At 42.7% G+C, this 25,597-nt stretch overlaps 1 protein-coding gene and 1 pseudogene across 1 annotated transcript; one reads left to right on the top strand and one right to left on the bottom strand.

Moving 5' to 3' along the window:
- LOC128518730 (transmembrane protein 53-like) lies at window positions 1–2,202 on the top strand. Its single transcript, XM_053491969.1, has 4 exons — window positions 1–10; window positions 161–226; window positions 1,476–1,579; window positions 1,669–2,202. Exons 1-4 carry the CDS (start codon window positions 1–3, stop codon window positions 2,200–2,202), a joined length of 714 nt encoding a protein of 237 aa, XP_053347944.1.
- A 19,078-nt stretch (window positions 2,203–21,280) lies between these two features.
- On the bottom strand, window positions 21,281–22,564 carry LOC128519567 (hatching enzyme 1.2-like; annotated as a pseudogene).
- Window positions 22,565–25,597: the final 3,033 nt, after the last annotated feature.

Here is a 25,597-nt window from a genome sequence, read left to right as displayed (position 1 = left end):
ATGGATACAGGTAAGAACTGGGTTGACCTGTTACCGTCTGTGCTTTGTGAAATCAGAATGACACCCAACTCTACAACCAAACTTTCACCATTTGAGATTATAATGGGACGACCATTCCCCACCCCCTGGGTAAAAGGTAACCCTGGTGTTTCCCTTACAGGTGATCTGGACGTGATTGTCGGCGATTACACGCAAGCACTCATTGAAAAACTGAACAGTGTTCATGGTAATGTCTCTGCTTCTCTCCTTCTGCCTACAGACAAGCCTACTCATTCTTTCATCCCAGGTGATACAGTGCTGGTGAAAAGTTTGAATCCCAGGAAGGTGGGGGACGCTGCCTACAGTACACCTACAACTGTAATTGCAGTGACTCGCACAGCTGTTCTCACAGGTTCACAGCCACAGTGGATTCACGCCAGCCGTGTGAAGAAGGCACCGCAGACGACTGACTGCTTGAAATAATCGACCACTACTTCACAAGATCTCCTAGCCCGCACCGAGGGGCTAGTGGAGCGACACACGTCCTGAAGACACCTCAAAAGGGGGCTCTCGTCGCTTCTCACCTTTTTCACATACACATATAGGTTCGACTTTGTATTAGCTCTTTTTCCACATTTTATTTTATTTTGTGCCAACGCCTGATGACCTATGTACTGTTAATTTCATTTCTAATTGTGATTCTAGAAGTGATTTAATCCTGATCTTCTCTATAACTGTTGTATCTCTTCCATCTATTCTCTTTATCATCCTTCTTATCATCTTTGCTGACTTTACTAATTATGAATCTCTGCTTCTTCACGTTAATATCTCTTGCTATGTTAACTAATTGACATTCACAAATTCTTTTAGAATTTAAGGGGGCAACTGTTAGAATTATTTTATATATAAAGGAGTTATTTCTACTCTCTTGCTCTCTTCCTCATAGATCTGATATTAACGTGTTAAATCTTTCCTGTTGCTATCTTCCTGTCTCCTCTTGCATCTGCTCCTTAAGGTGTGAACGCTCCCACGCTCACCTTCCCATTCTCCCTTCATGTCTCTCTCCCCCTCTCTCTCTCTCCCCCTCTGTCTCTCTCCCCCTCTCTCTCTCCCCCTCTCTCTCTGCCCCTCTGTCTCCTTCCCCCTCTCCCCCTAACTCGAGCCAACATCTTGTGATCTGTCTCTGGACGGACACCTCTCTATCTTCCTCTCCTTTGATTCTTCAGGATCTCACCAGGACATTTACAGTGGTTCATGTTCTTTGTAGTAACATATGTCTATGGCACAGGCGTTTGGTCAAACATATATAAACCCCATCTTTTGCTGTTAATAAACAGAGACCTTTCTGACAGACAACGTGTGTGTGTGTGTGTTTGACTGAGTCTCTCCTGGCGCCAGAGAAGCTTACCGAAGCACAGCGGACAGACCGAGCAACTCGCCTCTCCTACTACGTAACTTTAGAAAAACTTTACACTAATGTTGTTCTCTTCCTTTAGAGAAATACTGGCACAGATCAAAGCAGCCAGTGGTTATACTATTAGGCTGGGCCGGCTGTCGGGACAAGTATCTCTCAAAGTACAGCTCAATGTATAACGACCAAGTAAGCTCTGAGCTTTGACCAGTCCTTCTTTAGTTCTGTTTTACTTTACATGTACATGGTATAATCTGTGTTATATGCCTGCATTTCAGGGTTGTGTAACTGTGCGCTACACAGCTCCCCTGAAGACGGTGTTCATCTCCGAATCATTCGGTTACAAGGGGCTCTACAACACAGCACCGAAACTGCTTGAAATCCTGTACGACTACGAGGTGGAGAACAACCCAATCTTCTTCCATGTGTTCAGCAACGGTGGCTTCATGCTATACCGCTACATGGTGGAGATCCTGCAAAGCCACAAGCAGTGCAGCTCACTGTATGTCGTAGGCTTGGTGATGGACAGCACTCCAGGGAACCAGAACATCCTGGGCACCCTACGAGCTCTCAAAACCACGCTGGGCACAAAGGGCAACGTCCTGCTGCGCTGGCTTCTCTTGGCTCTGTTCGCTGTTTCTGTGGTCCTCCTCATACCCATCTTATACCCCGTGACCAAACATTTCCACAAGAACCAGGTGCAGGTCGAGAGCTTCGACTTTATCACACCGCCTCATGTGAGTCTGTTCCGAGACTGTCCTGAAGATTATTCTACGTTTTCGTTTGGTGTGTTTTGTTATTGCTTATTTTGACCATTCTCTGCTGTTCTAACGACACAAAACCCTTTTATACTTGGACTTCTATATTATTGAGATTATTTCAATATGCTGCAGTCCAATGATGAGTGATCTTAAATGTATAAGCCTTAATGTAAAAGGCATTAACCATGTTACTAAAAGGCAAAAACTCCTCTCTTATTTTAGAAGGAGAAATGTCAAATTGCATTGTTGCAAGAAACCCATCTTTCTGGCCCAGAGCACATAAAGTTGCAGAGAAACTGGGTTGGCCAATTTTTTTACCCTCAAATAAGTCTAACAGTAGGGGAGTTGCAATTCTTAGTCATAAAAATTTCTCCTTTAAGTTTGAAAAATCAGTTTCAGATAATGAAGACTGTTACGTATTGCTTTTAGGCTTCCTGTATGGGGAGCATGCTTTGATTGGTTGTATTTATGCTCCCACGGTATATGGGCCTAATTTTTTTCTAAGTTACTGGCTGACATTTCTTCATTTTCATGTTCTCGCATACTCCTGGGAGGGGATTTTAACTGCGTATTGGAACCATCTATAGATTAATCCCCCCCAAGAGGAGTTAGACAAAGGAAAAGTCTTAGGCTTTCAGAATTCTGCAAAAGACCTGAACTTGTTTGACATTTGGAGGTTAACGCATATCAGGAAGAAGGACTATACTTTTTACTCTCAGCCCCATCAAACATTTTCATGCATCGATTTATTTCTAGTATTGCAAGAGTTACTCGATAGAACAGTGTAGAGTATAGAGACCCATACTGTAGACAGTGGCGACTTAACCCTTCATTACTGAGCTGTGCTAAATTTATGCAGTTTCATAAGCAACAGTGGAAATTCTTTATTGAAACTAATAAAACTCCCGAAGTCACTCCGTCAGTCTTATGGGAGTCAGCAAAAGCCTATTTAAGAGGTGTAATTATATCTTACACCTCAGTTAAAAAGAAAGCGGCAATAAAAAATGTAGCGGAACTTGAAAAGAAGATTAAAATTCTGTCAAGCTTTAGCAGTTAGCCTGTTGTTGCGTGAATGGTAAACCCAAACGCGGAAGGACACGAATTGCCAGGATAATCATGCGATTTATTTTAAGGACTCTTACAAATGGGGAGCAAGGGAAAGACACAATCTAACCCACGTCCTATGAACACACTCAATCTGAAAGCAAACCGAAGAAAGTGAGTACTCACGAATCGGCGAACAAATACGAAGTGGCATGAGCGAACTCAATTACTGAGCGATGTGCTGCGCCATCTTGTCTCCTTTTATGCTTCCTGGTTCACGACCGCATTATTTCCGGATCCTAGTGCCGGTCGCGGACCGAGTGTACATGACACTGCCCCCCTGTTTAGAACCGGCTCTGGACGGTTCTGGGGTGGAGGATACCCGGTGACGGTAGTCCTGAATAAGCTTGGGGTCGGGGATGAAGCGTGCTGGGATCCAGGATTGCCCCTCAGGGCCGTAGCCTACCCAATTCATCAGGTACTGAGTGCCTCTGCCCGAGGGGGCAGGTCGAGGATTCGTTGCAAGGTGTAGGTGGGGCCGCCATCAATGATTCGAGGAGGAGGAGCGGGGGGGGGGGGGGGGGATGAAGGATTTTAGTTGAGATATATGAAACACTGGGTGGATCCAAAGTGCCGCAGGCAACTGGAGCCAGTAGGTGACAGGATTAATCTGTAGATTGATGCGGTATGGACAGATGAATCTTGGTGAAAGATTGGATGGCGAGATTGGCTTGATTCCATATCCGTCAACACAGACGGACCAACTGTTGGGCCGATGGTACGTCAACCTCCGGTTCTAGATGGTCAAACATCGGAGGTTGGAACCCATGGTATACCTCAAATGGGCTTAGATTGGTAGCAGAGAAGACATGGAGGTTGTGGGATAGCTCTGCCCATGTGAGCTAGCGGGCCCAGGAGCGCTGGTGATCAGACACAAAACATCGCAGGTAGCGCTCCAGCTGTTGGTTGGTCTGTTCCGTCTGACCATTAGTCTGAGGGTGGTGACCGGAGGACAAACTAGTGGTGGAATTGATCAGACAGCAGAAGGCCTTCCAGAATCGGGCAGTAAACTGGGGTCCCCGTTCAAGATAATGTTTTTGATGAACCCATGCAGGCGGACTACGTGTTCCAAGATCAGCTCGGCGGTGTCCTTGGCTAATGGGAGTCCGCAAACCGGGCATTACTGAACGAATTTCTCGAAGTCCTTCTTCATGGAGGGCCACCAGAATGCCTGTTTCACGAATAGGAAAGTTCTTATTTTCCCGGGGTGTCCCGCGATGGGCGAGGAGTGGCCCCACTGGAGAACTTCCGACCTCAGCGGCTGGGGCACGTAGTGTCGTCCAGGCGGCGCGCCTGCTGGCCCGGCCTCCGCAGCCTGAGCCTGGCAAACCCTCGTCTCCAAGTCCCATTAGAAGGGTGCTAGGATTCGTGAAGTTGGCAGGCACAGGGTCCACCCGGGGGGCGTCCTCTTCTTGTTGACGGGATAGGGCGTCGGCCTTGGTGTTCTTGGACCCGGGGCGGTATGACAGATGGAAGTTGAACTGTTTGAAAAATAATGCCCACCGTGCCTGTCGTGGATTGAGTTGTTTGAGACTTCTGATGGTGATGAGGTTCTGGTGATCTGTCCAGACCATGAACGGCTCACTGGCGCCTTGAAGCCAGTGACGCCATTCCTCCAAGGTCCACTTTATAGCCAACAGCTCGCTGTCCCCTACCCTGTATCAAATTTCTTGGAGAAAAAGCCACAGGGGTGTAGCTTCTGGTCTGGACCTCGATGGAAGAGAGCAACGCCGGCGCCCACATCCGACGCATCTACCTCCACAACAAATGGTTGGTTGGCTTCTGGGTGAAGAAGAATAGGGGCGGTGGTGAAACGGTGGCAAACTTCTTGAAATGCAGAAATGGCAGCAGGAGTGAGTTGGAAGGGATGAGATGAGGGCCTGGTCAGACTGGTCAGTGGGGCTGCAACTGTACTGTAGCCCCGGATAAAGCGTCGATAAAAGTTTGCAAACCTGAAAAACCGTTGAACCTGTTTGAGAGTTCTGGGTAGGGGCCAATGATAAACAGCTTCTAGTTTCTGCGGGTCTATGGCCACACCCTGGGGCGAGATAACAAAACCCAGGAACGTGGTAGAGTGCTTGTGAAAAGCACATTTTTCCAACTTGCAGTACAGTTGGTGAGAGAGCAATCTCTTGAGAACAGCCCGGACATGCTGGATATGTTCTTCGATGGTGCGGGAGTATATGAGAATATCGTCTAAGTAGAGGAACACCCATCGGCCTAGCATGTCTCTCAGGACATCATTGATGATTTGCTAAAAGGCAGAGTAAGATCACAGAGTCCAAAGGGGATGACCAGGCTCTCGTAATGTCCGGTGGGAGTGATAAAGGCCGTCTTCCACTCATCGCCCTCTCTGATATGCACCAAGTTGTAGTTGCTCAGGAGGTCCAACTTTGTAAACATGGTGGCACCAGAGAGGGCCTATAGGGCTGAGTTGGTGAGTGGCAACGGGTGTCGGTTCTTGATGGTGATCTTATTCAGCCCCTGATAGTCGACACATGGGCGAAGTTCGCCCCCTTTCTTCTTCACGAAGAAAAATCCCAGGGCCGCTGACGATGAGGATGGCTGGATGGTTTTATGATGAAGGGCGCTGGTGACATATTCCTCCATCGCCTGTGTCTCGGTAACTGACCACGAGTAGAGGTGGCTACGGGGAGGAACGGAACCCGGCTGACTCTCTATCGCCAGGTCGTAAGGACGATGGGGTGGAAGATGGGTGGCTCTTCTTTTACAAAAATTATACAAGTTTAAAAGCATAAACAACAGCATACACATTGGAATAAATGAAATTACATATATAATACCGAATGTTTCCTTATATATTGTTAACTCAAGGGGAGGCGGCGTGTGTTTAATGGTGAACAGCAGCTGGTGCAACAGAGCGAGCGTTGTTCCTCTCACACGCTCCTGCACACCAAATCTGGAACTACTGTCCATCATGTGTCATCCTTTTTATTTACCTCGGGAGTTCACATCGGTCATAATCAGTGCCATTTATATTCCACCACAAGCGGACACGGACACTGCCTTATGCGAGCTGCATGAGGCACTCACACAGCACCAAACACAACACCTGCGCCACACAGCACCAAACACAACAACTGCGCTTATTGTGGTGGGGGACTTTAACAGTGCCAACCTCAAACGCGCAGCGCCGAACTTTTATCAGCACATCACCTGCCCCACCAGGGGCGAAAGGACACTGGATCATTGTTATACAACTGTCAAGGATGGCTACAAGGCACAATCTCGTCCACCGTTTGGTAAATCCGACCACGCCGCCATCTTCCTCATGCCAAAATACAAACAAAGGCTGAAACAGAAAGTTCCGGTTCAGAGGGAGGTCACGCGCTGGACGGACCAATTACAGGACAAAAACGGGCCGCGTTACAGGACGCACTCGATGACGCAGACTGGGACATGTTCAGAAACAGCTCCGATGACATCAGCGTGTTTACGGAAGCGGTTGTGGCATTCATCGAGAAACTACCGCTAGCTAGATAATACTGTGGAAAAAAAGACTATTAGAACGTTTCCCAACCAGAAGCTGTGGGTGGATAAAACCATCCGCGACGCTCTGAGATCTCGCACCGCTGCCTACAACACGGGACTCGCGTCGGGGGACATGGAACCATACAAGGCTGCGTCATACAGCGTCCGGAAGGCGGTAAAAGAGGCGAAGCAGCGCTACAGGAGGAAACTAGACTCACAACTCCAACAGAGTGACTCTAGGAGCCTGTGGCAGGGATTAAGGACAATAACGGATTATAAAGCACCAACATCCGGTATGACGAACGCGGACGTGACTCTGGCAGACGAGCTGAACACCTTCTATGCTCGCTTCGAGGCTGCAGCTAAAGACGCTAGCGATGCTAATGCTAGCTGCGCTAACGGCTACAGACAGGAAGTCACTGCCAGCACCGGAAGCGCGTTCATCATTACCGAGCATGACGTGAGGAGAGCCTTCAAGAGAGTGAACACCAGGAAAGCAGCAGGACCAGACGGCATCTCAGGCCGTATCCTCAGAGCCTGCGCAGACCAGCTAGCACCTGTGTTCACTGAGATATTCAACATCTCTTTATCTCAGTCGGTGATCCCCACATGCTTCAAAGAGTCCATTATTGTTCCTGTCCCAAAGAAACCACATCCTGCTTCCAGTGGCGGCTGGTGAAAATTTTTCCTGGTGGGGCTGATGTGACAAAATATTTCTTTGCTTAGTCCAATATAAGAATTTAAATCAACAGTCAGACGATGATTACAATTAACAGTAATGATTTAATCTCCTCCTCAAAATCACTAGTTTCACAGATAAAGTAAATAAACAAATTTCCATTGTATAATACGCCATGCATGCTTAAGAGAGTATCAAATACAATAATCAACATCAAAGGGTATGATCAGCTGGATCACCTTTCAAGCAAAATTGCATCTCAAAGTGGTTGACACAAAGAAAAACAGTTTTAAAAATGCAATTTAACACAACAGTCTAAAACGGGTATATTAATAAGGATCTCACCGAATTTGGTGGAAACTGCTCTTCGCTCATTAAGTTCGCCATCATTACTCTGATTGACCGCGCCTCAATAGAAAAAAAACTTAAATCTCGCGGTATTTTCTGCTGCTTGGGGCAGAATTTTCAGCGCCCCAAGACCATAAAATTCTGAGAAACTGATTGCCCGCATATTTATTAATTTACCCTAGCAACAGTACATGACGGGCTATTTGGCTGCACTCAGGGGCGCTTTTTCTCAGCGCCCCATGACAGAAACGATACAAGTCTGTCTAGGTCACTAGGTGGGAAATGTTGTATATGTTATTCATATCGCATGTAGGCACATACTGGTGGGTAAACCGAATTTAAAAACTTAATTTGTAAAAATATATTTTACATTTTTAGCCCCTCTTATCACGGAGGGCGGTGCCCCAGCGCCCCTATGGGCAGGCGGCCACTGCCTGCTTCTCTCAATGACTATTGCCCTGTAGCCCTCACTTCAGTAGTGATGAAGTGCTTTGAACGCCTGGTCTGAGACTTTATCATTTCTTCACTACCAGACACACTGGACCCACTACAGTTTGCATACCATCCAAACCATTCCACGGACGATGCAATCTCACATCTCCTCCATACATCTCTCACTCACCTGGACACTCGGAGGGGGAATTATGTGAAAATGCTCTTCATTGATTACAGCTCTGCATTTAATACCATAATTCCCTCCACACTTACCACCAAGCTGGAGCACCTGGGACTCAGCTCATCCATGTGTCAGTGGATCTCCAATTTTCTGACTGGCAGACCACAGGCAGTAAGGATGGGCGGACATGTCTCAGCCTCCATCACTCTCAGTACTGGAGCCCCCCAGGGTTGTGTTCTGAGCCCCCTGCTGTACTCTCTGTACACCTATGACTGCGTGGCCACTACCAACTCCACCACCGTCATCAAGTTTGCTGACGACACTGTCGTGGTGGGCCTGATCACCAACAACAATGAGACGGCCTACCTGGAGGAGATTGGAAATCTGGAGAATTGGTTCCAGAGAAACAATCTCCTCCTGAACGTCAGCAAGACAAAGGAGCTGATAGTGGACTTCAGTACAAAGCAGGTGAAGAACTACCAGACCCCCATCATCAACAGGAGCCCAGTGGAGAGAGTGGACAGCTTCAGATACCTCGGTGTTCACATCATGCAGGACCTGGCATGGTCCTGTCACATCAACACCGTGGTAAAAAAGGCCCGGCAGCGTCTGTACCACCTTAGACGCTTAAGAGACTTTAGACTGCCGTCCAAAGTGCTCAGGAATTTCTACTCCTGCACCATAGAGAGCATCCTGACGGGAAACATCACGACCTGGTTCGGACAGACGAGCTCTACAGAGGGTGGTGCAATCAGCTGAGCGCATCATCCGCACCGAGCTCCCTGACCTGCACTCAATCTACACCAAGCGTTGCTGGACCAAGGCCAGGAAGGTCGTGAAGGACCTCAGCCACCCCAACAATGGACTGTTCACTCTGTTGCGGTCTGGGAAGCGATTCCGCTCCCAGAGGGCCAACACAGAGAGACTGAGGAGGAGCTTCTTCCCGCAGGCGATAAGGTCTCTCAACCACACCACTATGCAGAACTAACACAATATTTTCACAATTAATCAATTAATGTTTATACATCCATGGACACTCTGACCTCAGTTACGCTGGGATATGCGAAGAAGGAATTTCACTGTGCTGTAATGTATATGTGACAAATAAAGGCTTAACTTTAACTATGGACAATTCCATGCACATCATATCTACACTACATGTTTACGTTTACATTCTGGACCATTGCACAAAGACACTTTAATAACCATTGCACAAAGTCACTTTTTCTATGCATATTTGCACACCATTATATTTCTAGTGGTACAGTATATTTCTATTTTCGGTTTCTATTTTTAGTTCTATTTTTCCTAGTTAAATTGTATTTTTATTTTTTTATTTAAATTTTCTATCGTATTTCTTTTATTCATGTTTATTACTTATTATAAGCTTTAATTCTCGTTTTAAGGTCACTGGCGGTCGTGTAAGCATTTCACTACATTTCGTACTGTGTATGACTGTGTATGTGACAAATAAAATTTGAATTTGAATTTTAGCTACTAAACAGGCTAGCCACTAATCTGTCTATCTACTAACCCGTTTAGATACTAACCCCTTCAGTTACTAACAATATCTAGCTACTATCCTGTTTATTTACTAACCTGTTTAGTCCCTAGTCTGTTTAGTTCCTTGTCTATTTAAACTCCTGGGATCCTTTCTTTGTACGTCACTAACTCAGTTAGCTGGATTTGATTGTTGTGGATTTGTCCTGATTTTGGATTGTTTTGTTCTTCGATGCGTATCTCGCACTTGCTGTCATAGCAACAGGTCCGTAAGCTAAAAACTGCACGGAAGCAGGTTTATTTCTAAACATGATTTAGGTTGCGCTCCTGGTGGGTTATGATTGGTTGAAATGGCGAGGTTACAGCTTAAAGAGCATGAATGACGCGGTCTGACTCACGTGGGAAATAAAAGTATCTTGCATATATGGATGGATGTATTTAAACAAACATACAAATTATGTATACATGTGTGTGTGGCTGTGGTCATCATTCATATTAGCCGTGTGCGTCTAATAATATGTAACATTCTATCCCCCGATTGCATCTATATAAGTAGATGTAATGTTCTCACCCCCAGGGATGCCCTCCACAATTGGTCTGTTACCATTAAAACCAAGGGCTAGCTCTTCTGCTGGGGTATATATATATATATATATATATATATATATATATATATATATATATATACATTATAGGGAGAGGGTGCCAGACCACCACCTGTTTTTTTCTGTTCTGCCTTTTTCTTGTTCGCTGTTTTAAGAAAATAAAGATAACTACGCTAAAGATGACCATTTTGTAAGATGTCCTTGTACTTCACTTTTACCTGTTTCCATGTTCGCATGGGTCCACTGCTAGCTCTGACATAAAAGATGACAAAAAGAGCAATTAATACAAATAGGATTTGATATATACACACATATAAATGAAATATCATGTAACATGGGCAGCACCCACGCATTTAATTTGATTGCTACTTTTTGCCAGCCCTCTCTCCTGGCTTTTGTTCCTGGTGTCTTTATTAAAGTTTGAAATTCTCTATAACCCTGTATTAAAAGTTCTTGCTCCGCTTGAGAAAAAATTGAGCTTGCTCTTTTGCCATTTCATCAACTAATCGACGGGGTTGTAATCAGTGTTTCTACTGTTGACGCATACCCTAGTGAAAAACAAATACACTTTAGTCTATTACAAATATATTGAAATCCTTGATAGTACATTGCAAATATACTAACAAAAAATTGTACCATCAGTTAACATATAAAAAGTATACTAACATCATGCTTTTACCAAATTTTGGAATTATGCTTTAAATATAATTCAAAATAATTGTATTATAGTACAATTTCCAAAAAATATATTATCGGAAAGAATACTTTAAGTGAAAGGTTTGTTTAATTTTCAAAGTATACTTATTTAAACTTGTTTTTTGATGCATTTTTGGTATATTTAAAAAAAATATATGCTCGAAATAATCATTGTACAAATCTACAGAAAGTATACATTAGTATAAAAAATTTCATATATGGTAGTCTCAGTATATTAACAGTTAAATGTAAATGAACTTATTTATATGTACTTATATTTAGTGAACTACTCTCTCGTGTGCGCGTTCTTTTAGACTCGTTTTTGCACGCTGAAGCTCTCTCCCGCGCGCGCTCTCAAACTCATTTTTTGCGCGCTGAAAATCACTTTTGCACGTTCAAGATCATTTCTGTGTTTAAACTTTCTTTTATGCGCCCACTGTCATAAAGCAATATTTAAGCACGAACTGTAGCAGTGATATAGCTCTTTAACAATTCCAGCCAACCAGAGACTAGACTCAGCGCGACACCAGCCTCCCCAGTCCTCAACTAAATTTAATGTTTTTTGTTAAGTAGTTTGTAATTAATTACATTCTTTAGGCCATAGAATGTATTGTCTAATGTGTTGTTGCTAAATCTTATGTACTGTGCTTGTGGTATAATGGCTCTGTAGCTCTCGGCCTGTTTTCAATTCAATTCAATTCAATTTTATTTGTATAGCGCTTTTAACGATTTACATCATCACAAAGCAGCTTTACACAATCAAAAGAATTAAGTTTTTATGAAATGTAAATGTGTATAAATCAAAATTATATGATTGTCCCTGATGAGCAAGCCTAGGACGACGGCGACAGTGGCAAGGAAAAACTCCCTGAGATGGTAATAGGAAGAAACCTTGAGAGGAACCAGACTCAACAGGGAACCCATCCTCATCTGGGTGAAAACAGATAGCAGGGATTGATGTGCATAATAATATGTGAGACTGGAAGTTCAGTATAAGAGGAGATGTGTAAGATTAAAGTCCAGTTTGTTCCTGAAGGCTCAGGTAGACTGTGAAAAATTCCAGTCCTGAACTATTGAGCGACTGAAGTCACAGGTCCTCAGAGAACAGCTGTCTGCATCAGTCGAGGACAGGACCACCTTCATGGAAAAGTGGAACCAACCGCAGTCACCACACGCATTCCAGGCAGACCACACGGGGGCATCCATGTGATGAGATCTCCAACCAGAAGCAGGACTCCAGGATGAGTTAGAGAGGTCCAGTGGGAAGAGGGTGTCTGGATCACTGACAGCTCAGGAGCGACATGTATAGCTCGACAGAGGGATAGGTAGAGGAAAAAGGAGAGAGGGAGAGAGAAAGAGAGAGAGGAGAGAGCAGAAAAGGAGAGAGCAAAGAGATGGAGAAATAACAGTTAGGTATGGTCACAGTCGAACAATGTAAAAAGTGAATGTATATTTAGTGCAGAGTGCAAGCAGAGACTCCGGCAGGACTAACTATGACAGCATAACTAAAAAGGGAGAGCTAGAAGGAAACACAAACATGAGGGCTTCCAGAGATGTAAGGCAACCAATCACCTCACCGTCAACAAACCTGAGTGATCAATGAGAGTGGGGAAGACAGCATCCAAACATACCAGTTCACCTAATACTCTACGTCCATGAGTCCCCCAGATCTGCTCCTTTACCTAAGGCAAATCTATTTATAAAAATGCTTGGCTAAATAAATAGGTTTTTAGCCTGGACTTAAACACTGACATTGTGTCTGAGTCCCGAACACTATTTGGAAGACTATTCCATAACTTTGGGGCTTTGTAAGAAAAAGCTCTGCCCCCTGCTGTAGTTTTCATAATACGCGGTACTGACAAGCAGCCTGCATCCTTTGATCGAAGTAGGCGTGGCGGATTGTAAGACACTAGCAGTTTACTCAGATACTGCGGCGTGAGACCATTTAATGCTTTATACGTCAAGAGTAGTATTTTAAAATCAATGCGAAATTTCACAGGAAGCCAATGCAATGTAGATAAGATAGGGGTGATGTGCTCATATCTTCTGGTTCGAGTGAGGACTCTCGCTGCTGCATTCTGGACTAATTGAAGCTTGTTTAAGCACCTAGTTGAACAACCAGACAGTAAGGCGTTACAATAATCCAACCTAGACGTGATAAAAGCTTGAACTAGTTTTTCTGCATCATTTAGTGACAATATATTTCTTATCTTGGCAATATTTCTGAGGTGAAAGAATGCTATCCTGGTAATATTATCTACATGTGCTTCAAATGAAAGGCTTGAATCTATAATCACACCGAGGTCTTTTACTGTTGCACTTGATGGAACAGAAAGGCCATTTAAAATCACAATGTGATCAGAAAGCTTACTTCTAGCTGCTTGTGGTCCTATGACTAGAACTTCTGTCTTATCAGGATTAAGCAAAAGGAAATTAATTAACATCCAATCTCTTATGTCCTGCACACATTGCTCAACTTTAGTAAGCTGGTTTTTCTCATCTGGTTTTGCTGAAACGTATACTTGGGTGTCATCAGCATAACAATGAAAACTAATACCATGTTTACGAATTATGTTGCCTAGAGGAAGCATGTAAAGGGAAAAAAGCAGTGGGCCTAAAACAGAACCCTGTGGAACACCAAACTCAACTTAAGAACATAAGGAATGGTCACCATCTAAATCTACAAACTGATAACGATGGGTCAAATAGGATCTGAGCCATAAGAGGGCCGTTCCTTAATTCCTACTACATTTTCTAATCTGTGAAGGAGAATACCATGATCAATAGTGTCAAAAGCTGCACTGAGGTCGAGTAACACAAGTATAGTTACACAACCCTGATCAGAGGCCACTAGGAGGTCATTTACTACTCTAACGAGTGCTGTCTCTGTGCTGTGATGAGGCCTTAATCCTGACTGATACAGTTCATGTATGCTATTCCTATGTAGATATGAACATAGCTGTTGTGATACTACCTTTTCCAGAATTTTAGAGATAAACGGGTTTGATATCGGCCTGTAATTGGAAAGCTGACAGGGGTCAAGGTCAGGTTTTTTGATTAGTGGTTTAATAACTGCTAATTTAAGGGATTTAGGAACATACCCACTGCTAAGTGAACAGTTAATTACTTTTAACAGGGGTTCTGTTATTGCTGGAACTATCTGCTTGAGAAAACTATCTGTTTTCAGTCTCTGTGTAACAGCTAGAATCAACACACCAGGTTTAAACTAATACTGTACCTGTATACTCTAATACTGACGTCTGTCTGTGTCCACGCGCCGGGTTCAAACCAATACTGTACCTGTATACTCCAATACTGACGTCTGGCTGTGTCCACGCGCCGGGTTCAAACCAATACTGTACCTGTATACTCCAATACTGACGTCTGGCTGTGTCCACGCGCCGGGTTCAAACCAATACTGTACCTGTATACTCCAATACTGACGTCTGGCTGTGTCCACGCGCCGGGTTCAAACCAATACTGTACCTGTATACTCCAATACTGACGTCTGGCTGTGTCCACGCGCCGGGTTCAAACCAATACTGTACCTGTATACTCCAATACTGACGTCTGGCTGTGTCCACGCGCCGGGTTCAAACCAATACTGTACCTGTATACTCCAATACTGACGTCTGGCTGTGTCCACGCGCCGGGTTCAAACCAATACTGTACCTGTATACTCCAATACTGACGTCTGGCTGTGTCCACATGCCGGGTTCAAACCAATACTGTACCTGTATACTCCAATACTGACGTCTGTCTGTGTCCACGCGCCGGGTTCAAACTAATACTGTACCTGTATATTCTAATACTGACGTCTGGCTGTGTCCATGTGCCGGGTTCAAACCAATACTGTACCTGTATACTCTAATACTGACGTCTGTCTGTTACCACGCACCAGGTTTAAACTAATACTGTACCTGTATACTCCAATACTTACGTCTGTCTGTGTCCACACACCAGGTTTAAACCAATACTGTACCTGTATACTCTAATACTAATGTCTGTCTGTGTTCACACACCAGGTTTATATTTTAGTTTGTGTGTTTGTAAGACAACCTGACTTTTTGTTGAACATAAATAAACTATAGTAGTGCTTTTTTGTAACCTTGTGCAAATGAAATCTGTTGAACTCATGAATAAAATCTGCCTCATAATTACTGATGTAATGCTTTTAAAAACATGTTATAGTATAGAAAATGTATTTAGCATTTGTAAATTATCCTAAACACTTTGTGTACTGTTAACACATTTGGAATACTGTAGTATATAAGGTTGTGTGTACTGTAAGATATAATAAAGTATATTTGCATTACCCACAAAGTGTACTTTTTTAGTATTTGTAATTGACCAAAAGTATAACAGCATGCTACTGCTGCAATAAGAATATACTCATAGTGTATTAATCATGTATTTGTAATACAGTAAAAATAGCTGTAATGTACTTATAATACATTAAATATATACTTACATCTCATTAATTACTGTCAGGTATGTACGTTAGTACACACATAGCTTATACTTTAAGTGTACTAAGTATACTTAAAGTTGTTCCACTTTGGCACACAAAAGTATACTTAATACACTTAAAATACAAATAAAATTTAATTACAACTTAAATACACTTGGTACAAAATTAGTTGTTCCAAAATAGCAAACTTCAAATATACTAGTCATTAATCTGGCTGCAAGTACATTTAAGTATGCTTTGGAATGCTCGGATTTAGTATACTTAGCATATATATATTTTTTTTTTACTAGGGTATCGCCTTTTAAACCAACCACAGGGTGCCAAGAGAGGAGCTGTGGTATTGTATGAGAAGGTCTGGAGTGGCAGATAAGTATGTTAGAGTGGTGCATGACATGTATGAGAGCTGTAAGATAGTGGTGAGATGTGCTGTAGGTGTGACAGAAGAGTTCAAGGTAGAGGTGGGTCTGCATCAAGGATCAGCTCTAAGCCCCTTTTTGTTTGCTCTGGTGATGAACAGGATGATAGATGAGGTAAGACAGGAGTCTTGGACTATGATGTTTAAATATGACATTGTGCTCTGTAGCAAGAGCAGGGATCAGGTGGAGGAAAATTTGGAGAGATGGAGGAATGAAGGTTAGCCGCAGCAAGATGGAATACATGTGTGTAAATAAGAGGGACTCAGGAGGATCGGTGAGAATACAGGGAGCAGAGGTAAAGAAGGTGCAGGATTTTAAGTACTTAGGGTCAACGGTCCAGAGCAACAGAGAGTGGTCAAAGGAGGTGAAGAGGCAGGTACAGGCAGGTTGGAATGGGTGGAGAATAGTGTCAGGTGTGTTGTGTGATAAAAGAGTATCAGCGAGAATAAAAGGAAAGGTGTACAGGACAGTGGTGAGACCAGCGATGCTCTACGGCTTAGAGACAGTAGAGCTAAAGAAAAGACAGGAGGCAGAGTTGGAGGTAGCAGAGCTGAAGATGTTAAGGTTCTCTTTGGGAGTGACAAGGATGGATAGGATGAAGAATGAGTTTATCAGAGGGACAACCCACGTTAGATGTTTTGGAGATAAAGTCAGAGAGGCCAGAGGTTTCGACATGTTTAGAGGAGAGATTGTGAATATATCGGTAGAAGGATGCTGAGGTTTGAACTGCCAGGCAGGAGGTCTAGAGGAAGACCAAAGAGGAGATTTATGGATGCAGTGAGAGAGGACATGAAGTTAGTTGGTGTGAGAGAAGAGGATGCAGACCATAGGGTTAGATGGAGGCAGATGATTCGCTGTGGCGACCCCTAAAAGGGAACAGCCGAAAGACAAAGAAGAAGATCGCCTTTTAAACCAACGCACGAACGTGCAATAATCCTAGACAACTCAATCCAGCTATACTAATCATCAAGAACAACAGGTGTGCTCGAAGAACCAACTTAGCAGGACCGTAAATAGCATTCAATTCAATTCAATTTTATTTGTATAGCGCTTTTAGCAATTTTCATTGCCGCAAAGCAGCTTTACATAGTCAAAAGAATTATTTAAGTTTGTATGAAATGTGAATTTGTATGAATCAAAATGGTCAGTTTGTCCCTGGTGAGCAAGCCGAGGGCGACAGTGGCAAGGAAAAACTCCCTGAGATGGTAATAGGAAGAAACCTTGAGAGGAACCAGACTCAACAGGGAACCCATCCTCATTTGGGTGAAACAGAAAGCAGTAAATGATCTGCATTTATACAGTGTGTAGGGTGGGAGGCAGTTCAGCTATAATAGCTGATGTTAATTGATGTTAATATGGAGTCCAGGTAGTTATTGAAGACCCAGGTAGACTTGTAAGAAGTTCCAGTCATGAACTATTGAACTGTCAAGTCCCCAGAGAAACAGTTGCCAACACCAGTCAAGGCCAGAACCATTTTCTAGGTAGAGAGAATCATTCCCAGACACCAGACGCATCCCAGAGAGACACACGGGGCATCCATGTGACGAGATCTTCAGCCAGAAGCAGGGCACCAGGATGGGTCAGACAGGTCCGGAGGGCAGAGGGAGTCTGGATCACTGGCAGCTCAGGAACGACATGTGTAGCTCGACAGAGAGAGAGAGAAAGAGTGAAAGGGGGGGACAGGAGGAGAGAGGAAAAAGAAAGAGGGGGGGAAAGAGAAGAAGAGGAGAGATGGCAGTTAGGTATGGTCACAGTCACACAATGTATAATGTGAATGTATATTAACTGTAGAGTGCAAGCAGAGACTCCGGCAGGACTAACTATGACAGCATAACTAAAAGGGAGAGCCAGAAGGAAACACAAACATGAGGGCTTCCTGACATGTAAAGCAAACAATCACCTCACCGTCAGCAAACCTGAGTGATCAATGAGAGTGAGGAAGACAGCATCCAAACATACCAGTTCACCATAATACTCTACGTCCATGAGTCCCCCAGATCTGCTCCTTTACCTAAGGCAAATCTATTTATAAAAATGCTTGGCTAAATAAATAGGTTTTTAGCCTGGACTTAAACACTGAGACTGTGTCTGAGTCCCGAACACTATTTGGAAGACTATTCCATAACTTTGGGGCTTTATAAGAAAAAGCTCTGCCCCCAGCTGTATTTTTCATAATACGCGGTACTGACAAGCAGCCTGCATCCTTTGATCGAAGTAGGCGTGGCGGATCTTAAGACACTAGCATTTCGCTCAGGTACTGCGGCGCGAGACCATTTAATGCTTTATATGTCAAGAGTAGTATTTTAAAATCAATGCGAAATTTCACAGGGAGCCAATGGAGTGAAGATAAGATAGGGGTGATGTGCTCATATCTTCTGGTTCTGGTGAGGACTCTCGCTGCTGCATTCTGGACTAGCTGAAGCTTATTTATGCATCTAGCTGAACAACCAGACAGTAAGGCATTACAATAGTCCAACCTAAAGGTGATAAAAGCATGAACTAGTTTTTCTGCGTCGTTTAGCGACAATAAATTTCTTATTCTGGCAATATTTCTGAGGTGAAAGAATGCTATCCTGGTAATATTATCTACATGTGCTTCAAATGAAAGGCTGGAATCAATAATCACACCAAGGTCTTTCACTGTTGCATTTGATGGAACAGAAAGGCCATCTAAAGTTACGGTGTGATCTAAAATTTTACTCCTAGCTGTATGCGGTCCTATGACTAGAACTTCTGTCTTATCCGGATTTAGCAGAAGGAAGTTAATTAGCATCCAATTTCTTATCACACATTGCTCAATTTTAGTAAGCTGTTTTTTCTCATCAGGTTTTGCTGAGACATATAACTGTGTATCGTCAGCATAACAATGAAAACTAATACCATGCTTACGGATAATGTTGCCCAGAGGAAGCATGTAAAGGGAAAAAAGCAGTGGACCTAAAACTGAACCCTGCGGAACGCCAAACTCCACTAGAGAACATGCAGAATAATCACCATTTAAGTCTACATACTGATAACGATGGGTCAGATAGGATCTGAGCCAGGAGAGGGCTGTACCCTTAATTCCCACTACATTTTCTAATCTGTGAAGAAGAATAGCGTGATCAACAGTGTCAAAAGCTGCACTGAGGTCAAGTAATACAAGCATAGTTACACAACCCTGATCAGAGGCCAATAGAATGTCATTTACTACTTTAACGAGCGCTGTCTCTGTACTGTGATGAGGCCTAAATCCTGACTGATACAGTTCATGTATGCCATTTCTATGTATATATGAGCATAGCTGCTCCGCTACTATCTTTTCCAGGATCTTAGAGATAAAGGGGAGGTTTGATATTGGTCTGTAACTGGACAGCTGACAGGGGTCGAGGTCAGGTTTCTTAATTATTGGTTTGATAACTGCTAATTTAAAAGATTTTGGAACATATCCAATGCTGAGTGAAGAATTAATTATTCTCAACAGGGGTTCTATTATTGCTGGTACTATCTGTTTAAGAAAATGTGTCGGTACAGGATCTAATATACAAGTTGATGAATTTGAAGAAGAGATGAGTGAAATTAGTTCATTCTCTTCAAGGGGAGTAAAGTATTCTAGGTTCTGGTCTGACATGGCTAGATTAACATCTGCATCAATTACATTGTTCGGTTTCAAAACCTCAATTTTATGCCTAATATTTACAATTTTATTATTAAAAAAGTTCATGAAGTCCTCACTATTGCATGATGTTGTTGTGGAGATTTCTGCAGTGGTCTTATTTCTGGTTAATTTGGCTACAGCATTAAATAAGAATCTAGGATTATTTTTGTTATTTTCTATAAGAGTGGAGAGATATGTTAATCTACCTACACTAAGAGCTTTTCTATAGTTCAGGATGCTCTCCTTCCATGCTATTTGAAATACTAGTAATTTAGTTTGACGCCATTTACGTTCTAATTTCCGAGCAGTCTGTTTTAGAGTGCGCGTGTGATCGTTATACCAGGGAGCAAGTTTTTTATCTCTAATAATTTTTCTCTTGACTGGAGCTACATTATCTAGGGTATAGCGAAATGTCGACTCTAAATATTCAGTCGCCTGATCCAGTTCTGTGGGGTCAGACGGTGATCTAATCGTAGTTGGGAACTCTGGGAGATTACTGATAAAACTCTGTTTGGTAGTTGATGTGAATAATGAAGCATGATGATCGCATCTTAGATGTGTCAATTCATCTTGGATGTGTCAAGCGGTGTACGAAGAACAGACCCCTGGCCTGATTAGGCTCCTGTCTGTTTAGTGCTTGTAGTCTGTTTAAGGCTCCTCGTCTGTATAAAGCTCCTCATCCTTTTAAACCCTCAGCTTGTTTAGGCTCTAGTTTTGTTAAAGTTCCTACTTGATGGCTGTTATGTTTAAAACCTACTTGGTAAGGCCCTTGTGATTAGTTCATGTTTTGTTTTCTTATTAAAGACTATCACATGTTCACTTCTGCGTCTATGCCTAAACCATTACCCGCAGCCCACAGTTTCATGACACTTACTGAGAATTTATGCATGAATTATGTGTTTTAACACTTAAACTGAACGTGCAAGCTGGACTGAGGCTTGCCGCTCTCTCTCTCTGCAAGCGGGCTGCTTGTGAAGACTTTGGGCTGGGTCTTTGTCTTTTTTCTTGCTTTGCTCTTCGTCTTTGTCTTGTTCTTTGTTGTTGTCTTTGTCCTTATTGGCCCTTCACCTTTACTGGTGCTACCTAATGATCGCAATGAAGTGCAGAGATAACAGGGCCTTTAAATAGACACGCTGCCAGATGACAGTGCTTTTCTTCACCAACGCCTCTGCCTGTTCACAACTCCGTGGAGCAGCAGCCTTCAGATCTGACCATTTGGACCAGTCTCGGTTTGATATTTTTTTACTTTTGCTCAGTTCTGCCCCTCACAAGACTGGCCTTGTTACATGATGAGTAAATTTATTTATCCACCCATGATTTGATCTTATAATTTAATACTTGAAATAAGTGTTGAGTTTTAATTGCAATATTCAATGAAATCATGTTACGTGTGTAATTGCGTGATAGCACTGATGATGTGACACTACATCTTTGTCAGGTTTATGAATCTTGGGTGACTAATGTATTTTTGTTGCTTAGCTTAAATATACTATTAAAGCACATAACAAAAACAACATGTCTTGTATCCATTTTATTGTATGAGTACATATTTTGTTATTACAGCAAGTGAAGTCATCGCTGCATCCTCTATCATTAACATATATCTTACAGCAATGCTACATCGAGCCAAAAGGTCTGAACAAGTTTAGCAGTTGTAGAGCTTGTTAATCCTCAGGATGTCGATGGTGGACAGTTCCTGTCTCTGTCCAATATTCACTGCTTTATTAGGAATAGGAGTGATGGTATCCAGACCATTGGCAGAGAAAGCTGTTTTTGCGTAGTGCATGATGGAGGAGTAGTCATACGCCGTGTTGAGGTTGTTGGTGTTCTGCAGGTCAAAGTTAGACTTCATTGATGACTGGATGTTTGCCCAGTTGATTTGGACATAACTGTCACGGTCACTTCTAGTATGCTCATGATAGAAACCGAGCGCATGGTTCAGCTCGTGCTCAACCGAACCTGCTGAGAGAGACCACCTGAGCACCGCCTGTTTTGCCCACACTAGAGTAGCATCTGGGGGAAAAAGAGACAAAATGGAGGATGTCACTGAAGCCAACATGTGGACATTAAAAGCGAATTCAAAATATGAAACTGTATTTACAGGTTATAGAAAATGTTTGACAGATCCTCACCCATTTAGGTTCTGGATGCTGATATAGTCGGTTTCATTTGTCCTGGGAATGAATTTAATGCAGGTTTTACTGTGGAAGGTAGCCATGGCGCTGGTAATTATAGTCAAGTCAGAGGAAGCTATAAAGAAAACAGTCAGCACATTGTTAAGGAATAAACAGAAATGTGTCATAACTGGAAAGTGTGAACAAGGAAGTCTTTCACTTACAGAAATCACTGCTCACTGTAAAAGGCACCTCCACTAAGCCATTTGGGGACTTTTTCCAAAAGCAGTCGTTGGTGGTGCAGACAAGAGCGTTCCTGCCTCTTGGCAAGAGGATGTCTCCTTCCAATAACACTTCATTGGATCCTTTAGACAGAGAAACAAAAAGAAATGAAGACAGCAAATCACTAAGCAGTGTTACTTGTTATGCCTTAGCTTTTTGAGGTAAATCTTCTGGGGTCAAATACCCCCCCCCCCAAAAAAAAAAAAACGTCATCACCAGACTTTCTGTGGCTGGTGCAAGGACACAAAGTGGATTTACAATGAAATTAATACAAAATCATTAGCATACTGTAGAATGAGACAGGCAAACATACTGTAAGTGGAAAGTTATCAGACCTTTGTTGGTGGTGAAAATCCTTGTTGTGATGTCCACATCCTGAGATTGGTTGAGATAGAAAGCTTGCGAGAAGCCAAGCAGCAGGGCTAAAATGGAGAGAGACGCCCTGAACTCCATGATGCTTCAGTGTGTGAAGATGATCAGTAAGCTCCTTCACTGTAGCTCGGTGACTACATACTGTCATACCAGACCTTTTATACACATGGACATGTACAGAAACAACTTGGTGTGGCTTTTTGGGGATTATCGCTAGGTGTTAGTCTCGTCTGTCTAATGTGTGGAACTATAGGGAGGATCCCCTGAACTCAACACTTATTTTAATACCTTACAAAAGCAGTGCATGAGCTGGGAGATTATTTGGATATTCTGTAATAATGTATGTAAGTTAAGATAAACAGTGTGGAATTCCTGCTGTGTTTTTAAGAAAAAATATTTGTTCTCACAAGTAGAGGAACTGTATTTTATCTAGTTTTGCCCTTTTTCACATTTCTTAAAACTCTACTCACACTGTAAAAAATATTTGTAATTTTAACAGTAAAATACTGTATAAATGCTACAGAATAAAACCGTATTTCACAAAACTTGGGAAAACCATAGAATTTACAGTTAAAAACTGTAATTAGTTTTACAGAGCAAGACCTTAAATTTAACAGTTAAAAACATATGAAAATATGGTTTATTGCAGTAAAATTTATGATATACTGTATTTTTAAAAAGGAAACTCTCAGAGAAGGTATTTGTTACTAATATCATGAAGCATCAGTTTATATTTTACTAAACCTTTGTTGATAAATTTTAAAAATCTGAAAAATATCTGCTCTGTAAAAAATAAACCATAAATTTTACGGTAAAAAAAACTGGCAACTGTGGTTGCCAGAAATTTACTGTAAAAAATACGGTATTAACACTTTTGTTTGTATGGGATTGCACTCATTATACTGTATATTTTACGGATTTTAATAGTTTTTCTGCGGTTTATAGTCAGGAGAGCGGGAATTGATCTGTTAGTTGGCAGGCAGTTCAACATAACAGTTGATGTAAATTGATGTTAATATGGAGTCCAATTAGTTTTTGAAAACTCAGGTGGACTTGTATGAAGTTCCAGTCCTGAACTATCGAACGGTCAAGTCCTCAGAGAAACAGCTGCCAACACCAGTCGAGGCCAGAACCGTCTTCTAGGTAGAGAGAACCATCTCCAGCCACGAGACGCATCCCAAAGAGACACACGGGGCATCCATGTGAGGAGGTCTCCAACCAGAAGCAGGGCACCAGGATGGGTCAGACAGGGCTGGAAGGCAGAGGGAGTCTGGATCACTGGCAGCTCAGGAACATGTGTAGCTCGACTGAGAGAGGGAGGGAGAGAGGGAAGAGAAAGAGCAGAAGAGAGCAGAAAAGGAGAGATAACAGTTAGGTATGGTCACAGTCACACAATTTATAATGTAAATGTATATTTACTGTAGAGTGCAAGCAGAGACTCCTGATGACAAACAATTATACCTCTCAGCAAAACCAGACGGGAAATAACAGTTTACTAAAGTTGAGCAATGTGTGCAGGGCATAAAAAATTGGATGTTAATTAACTTCCTTCTGCTTAATCCTGATAAAACAGATAAGACAGAAGTTCTAGACAAGCAGCTAAAAGTAAGCTTTCTGATCACACTGCAACTTTAAATGGGCTTTCTGTTCCATTAAGTGCAACAGTGAAAGACCTTGGTCTATTATAGCAAATTGGTATGTTTAGGTGCTGTCTTTTTGTTCAAAAGGCAGATAAACGCGTGCACAGATATGAGCAGATTTATCGATAAAACTGCAGACATCCTTCCCCAGAAATACAACAAACACAAAAATATATGCTACTCGCTGAATACAACGCGACAGCACGTAGAATTCGTAGGCTTTGACTGCGCTTTCTCCATTCATTAGTATTGTAGTAGTACACTAAAATAGGCTGGGTTTTTGTAAACACATCGTTGGGTTGTTTATGCTGGGTTAAAATTTTGTGTTGTTTCGGGTACTTTAATCTCAACTCAACTCAACTCATCTTTATTTGTATAGAACTTTAACAACAAGAATGCCCCAAAGTGCTTGACATAAATAATAAAGTAATATAGTAATCTTATCTAATAAAATAAAATAAAAATAAAAAATATATAATAAAATAAGATAATAATAAAAAAAATGATAAAACAATAAAAAAGGAACATAATTAAAAACATCTCGGGTTACTTTGCTGTAACCCTGTGCCCTGAAAAGGCGGGAACAAGATGCTGTGTGAAAACGCCATGGGAACATCTTTTTGTGTTGCCTGTTGTAAAGCATGTGTGTGTCAAACATGCCAAATTTTGGCATATATAACCTCGGTCAGGTGACATCATCTGATGAAGCGCACCTGCAGGTTATAAATAGCAGTGAACCGAAAACATTCAGGGGCAAACTCTAGACAGGAAGGGAAGCCTGCAGATCTCCAAAAGTGATTATAAGAAAAAGGGTCAGAAGCCAGACAGGCGCTGACTCTAGTGGTTTGGGAGGAGTGTCAGCCAGTCCCCATCCGTCAAACCTGACAAGCCGAAATAGCGGCTGCGTACATTCGGAGGGTACTAGGGCATAAGCCCGAGTAACTTCTTGCAGAACTCCAGCACTGAAACAATTTGGCAGTGGACTGGGTCTACATGTTCCGCCATGCACCACTTTCAAATACCCTCTCCTTGAGGGCATACGTTCCTTTTAGTGCGTTGAAGGTACCAGGGCTCCCAACTCCATATGCCCTGAAGTGTAAATCGCCTTAAGGAACAGAAACTCGTCCTGTGTCCAAAGCAGAAACTGGCGCGCTAGCTTATTGAAGCAGCGCAGCACAGTGCGCTTTGGTGATCATGGGCCAAAATGTACATCGCCCTGAGGGACAGGGACTCGCCCTGTGCCCAAAGCAGAACTGGTGCACTAGCTCATTCAAGTGGCGCGAGCACAGTTTGCCCCGGCGATTATGTACGAGACTACCCTAGTGTCGTCCACCCGCACTAGGACATGGTAGCCTCTCAACTGCTGGAGGAGGTGTTTCAGGGCAAAGTATGGCCCTGAGTATAATCCCCTTGCTTTTAGCCACAACTGAAACAATCTCATGTGCAGATGCCCAAAGGTTTCACCGTGGACACA

This window comes from Clarias gariepinus, chromosome 3 (assembly GCF_024256425.1).
Source record: "Clarias gariepinus isolate MV-2021 ecotype Netherlands chromosome 3, CGAR_prim_01v2, whole genome shotgun sequence".
NCBI classification, from domain to species: Eukaryota; Metazoa; Chordata; class Actinopteri; order Siluriformes; family Clariidae; genus Clarias; species Clarias gariepinus.
Note: the sequence above shows the minus strand (reverse complement) of the source record. Positions and strands in the feature narration are given on the sequence as shown.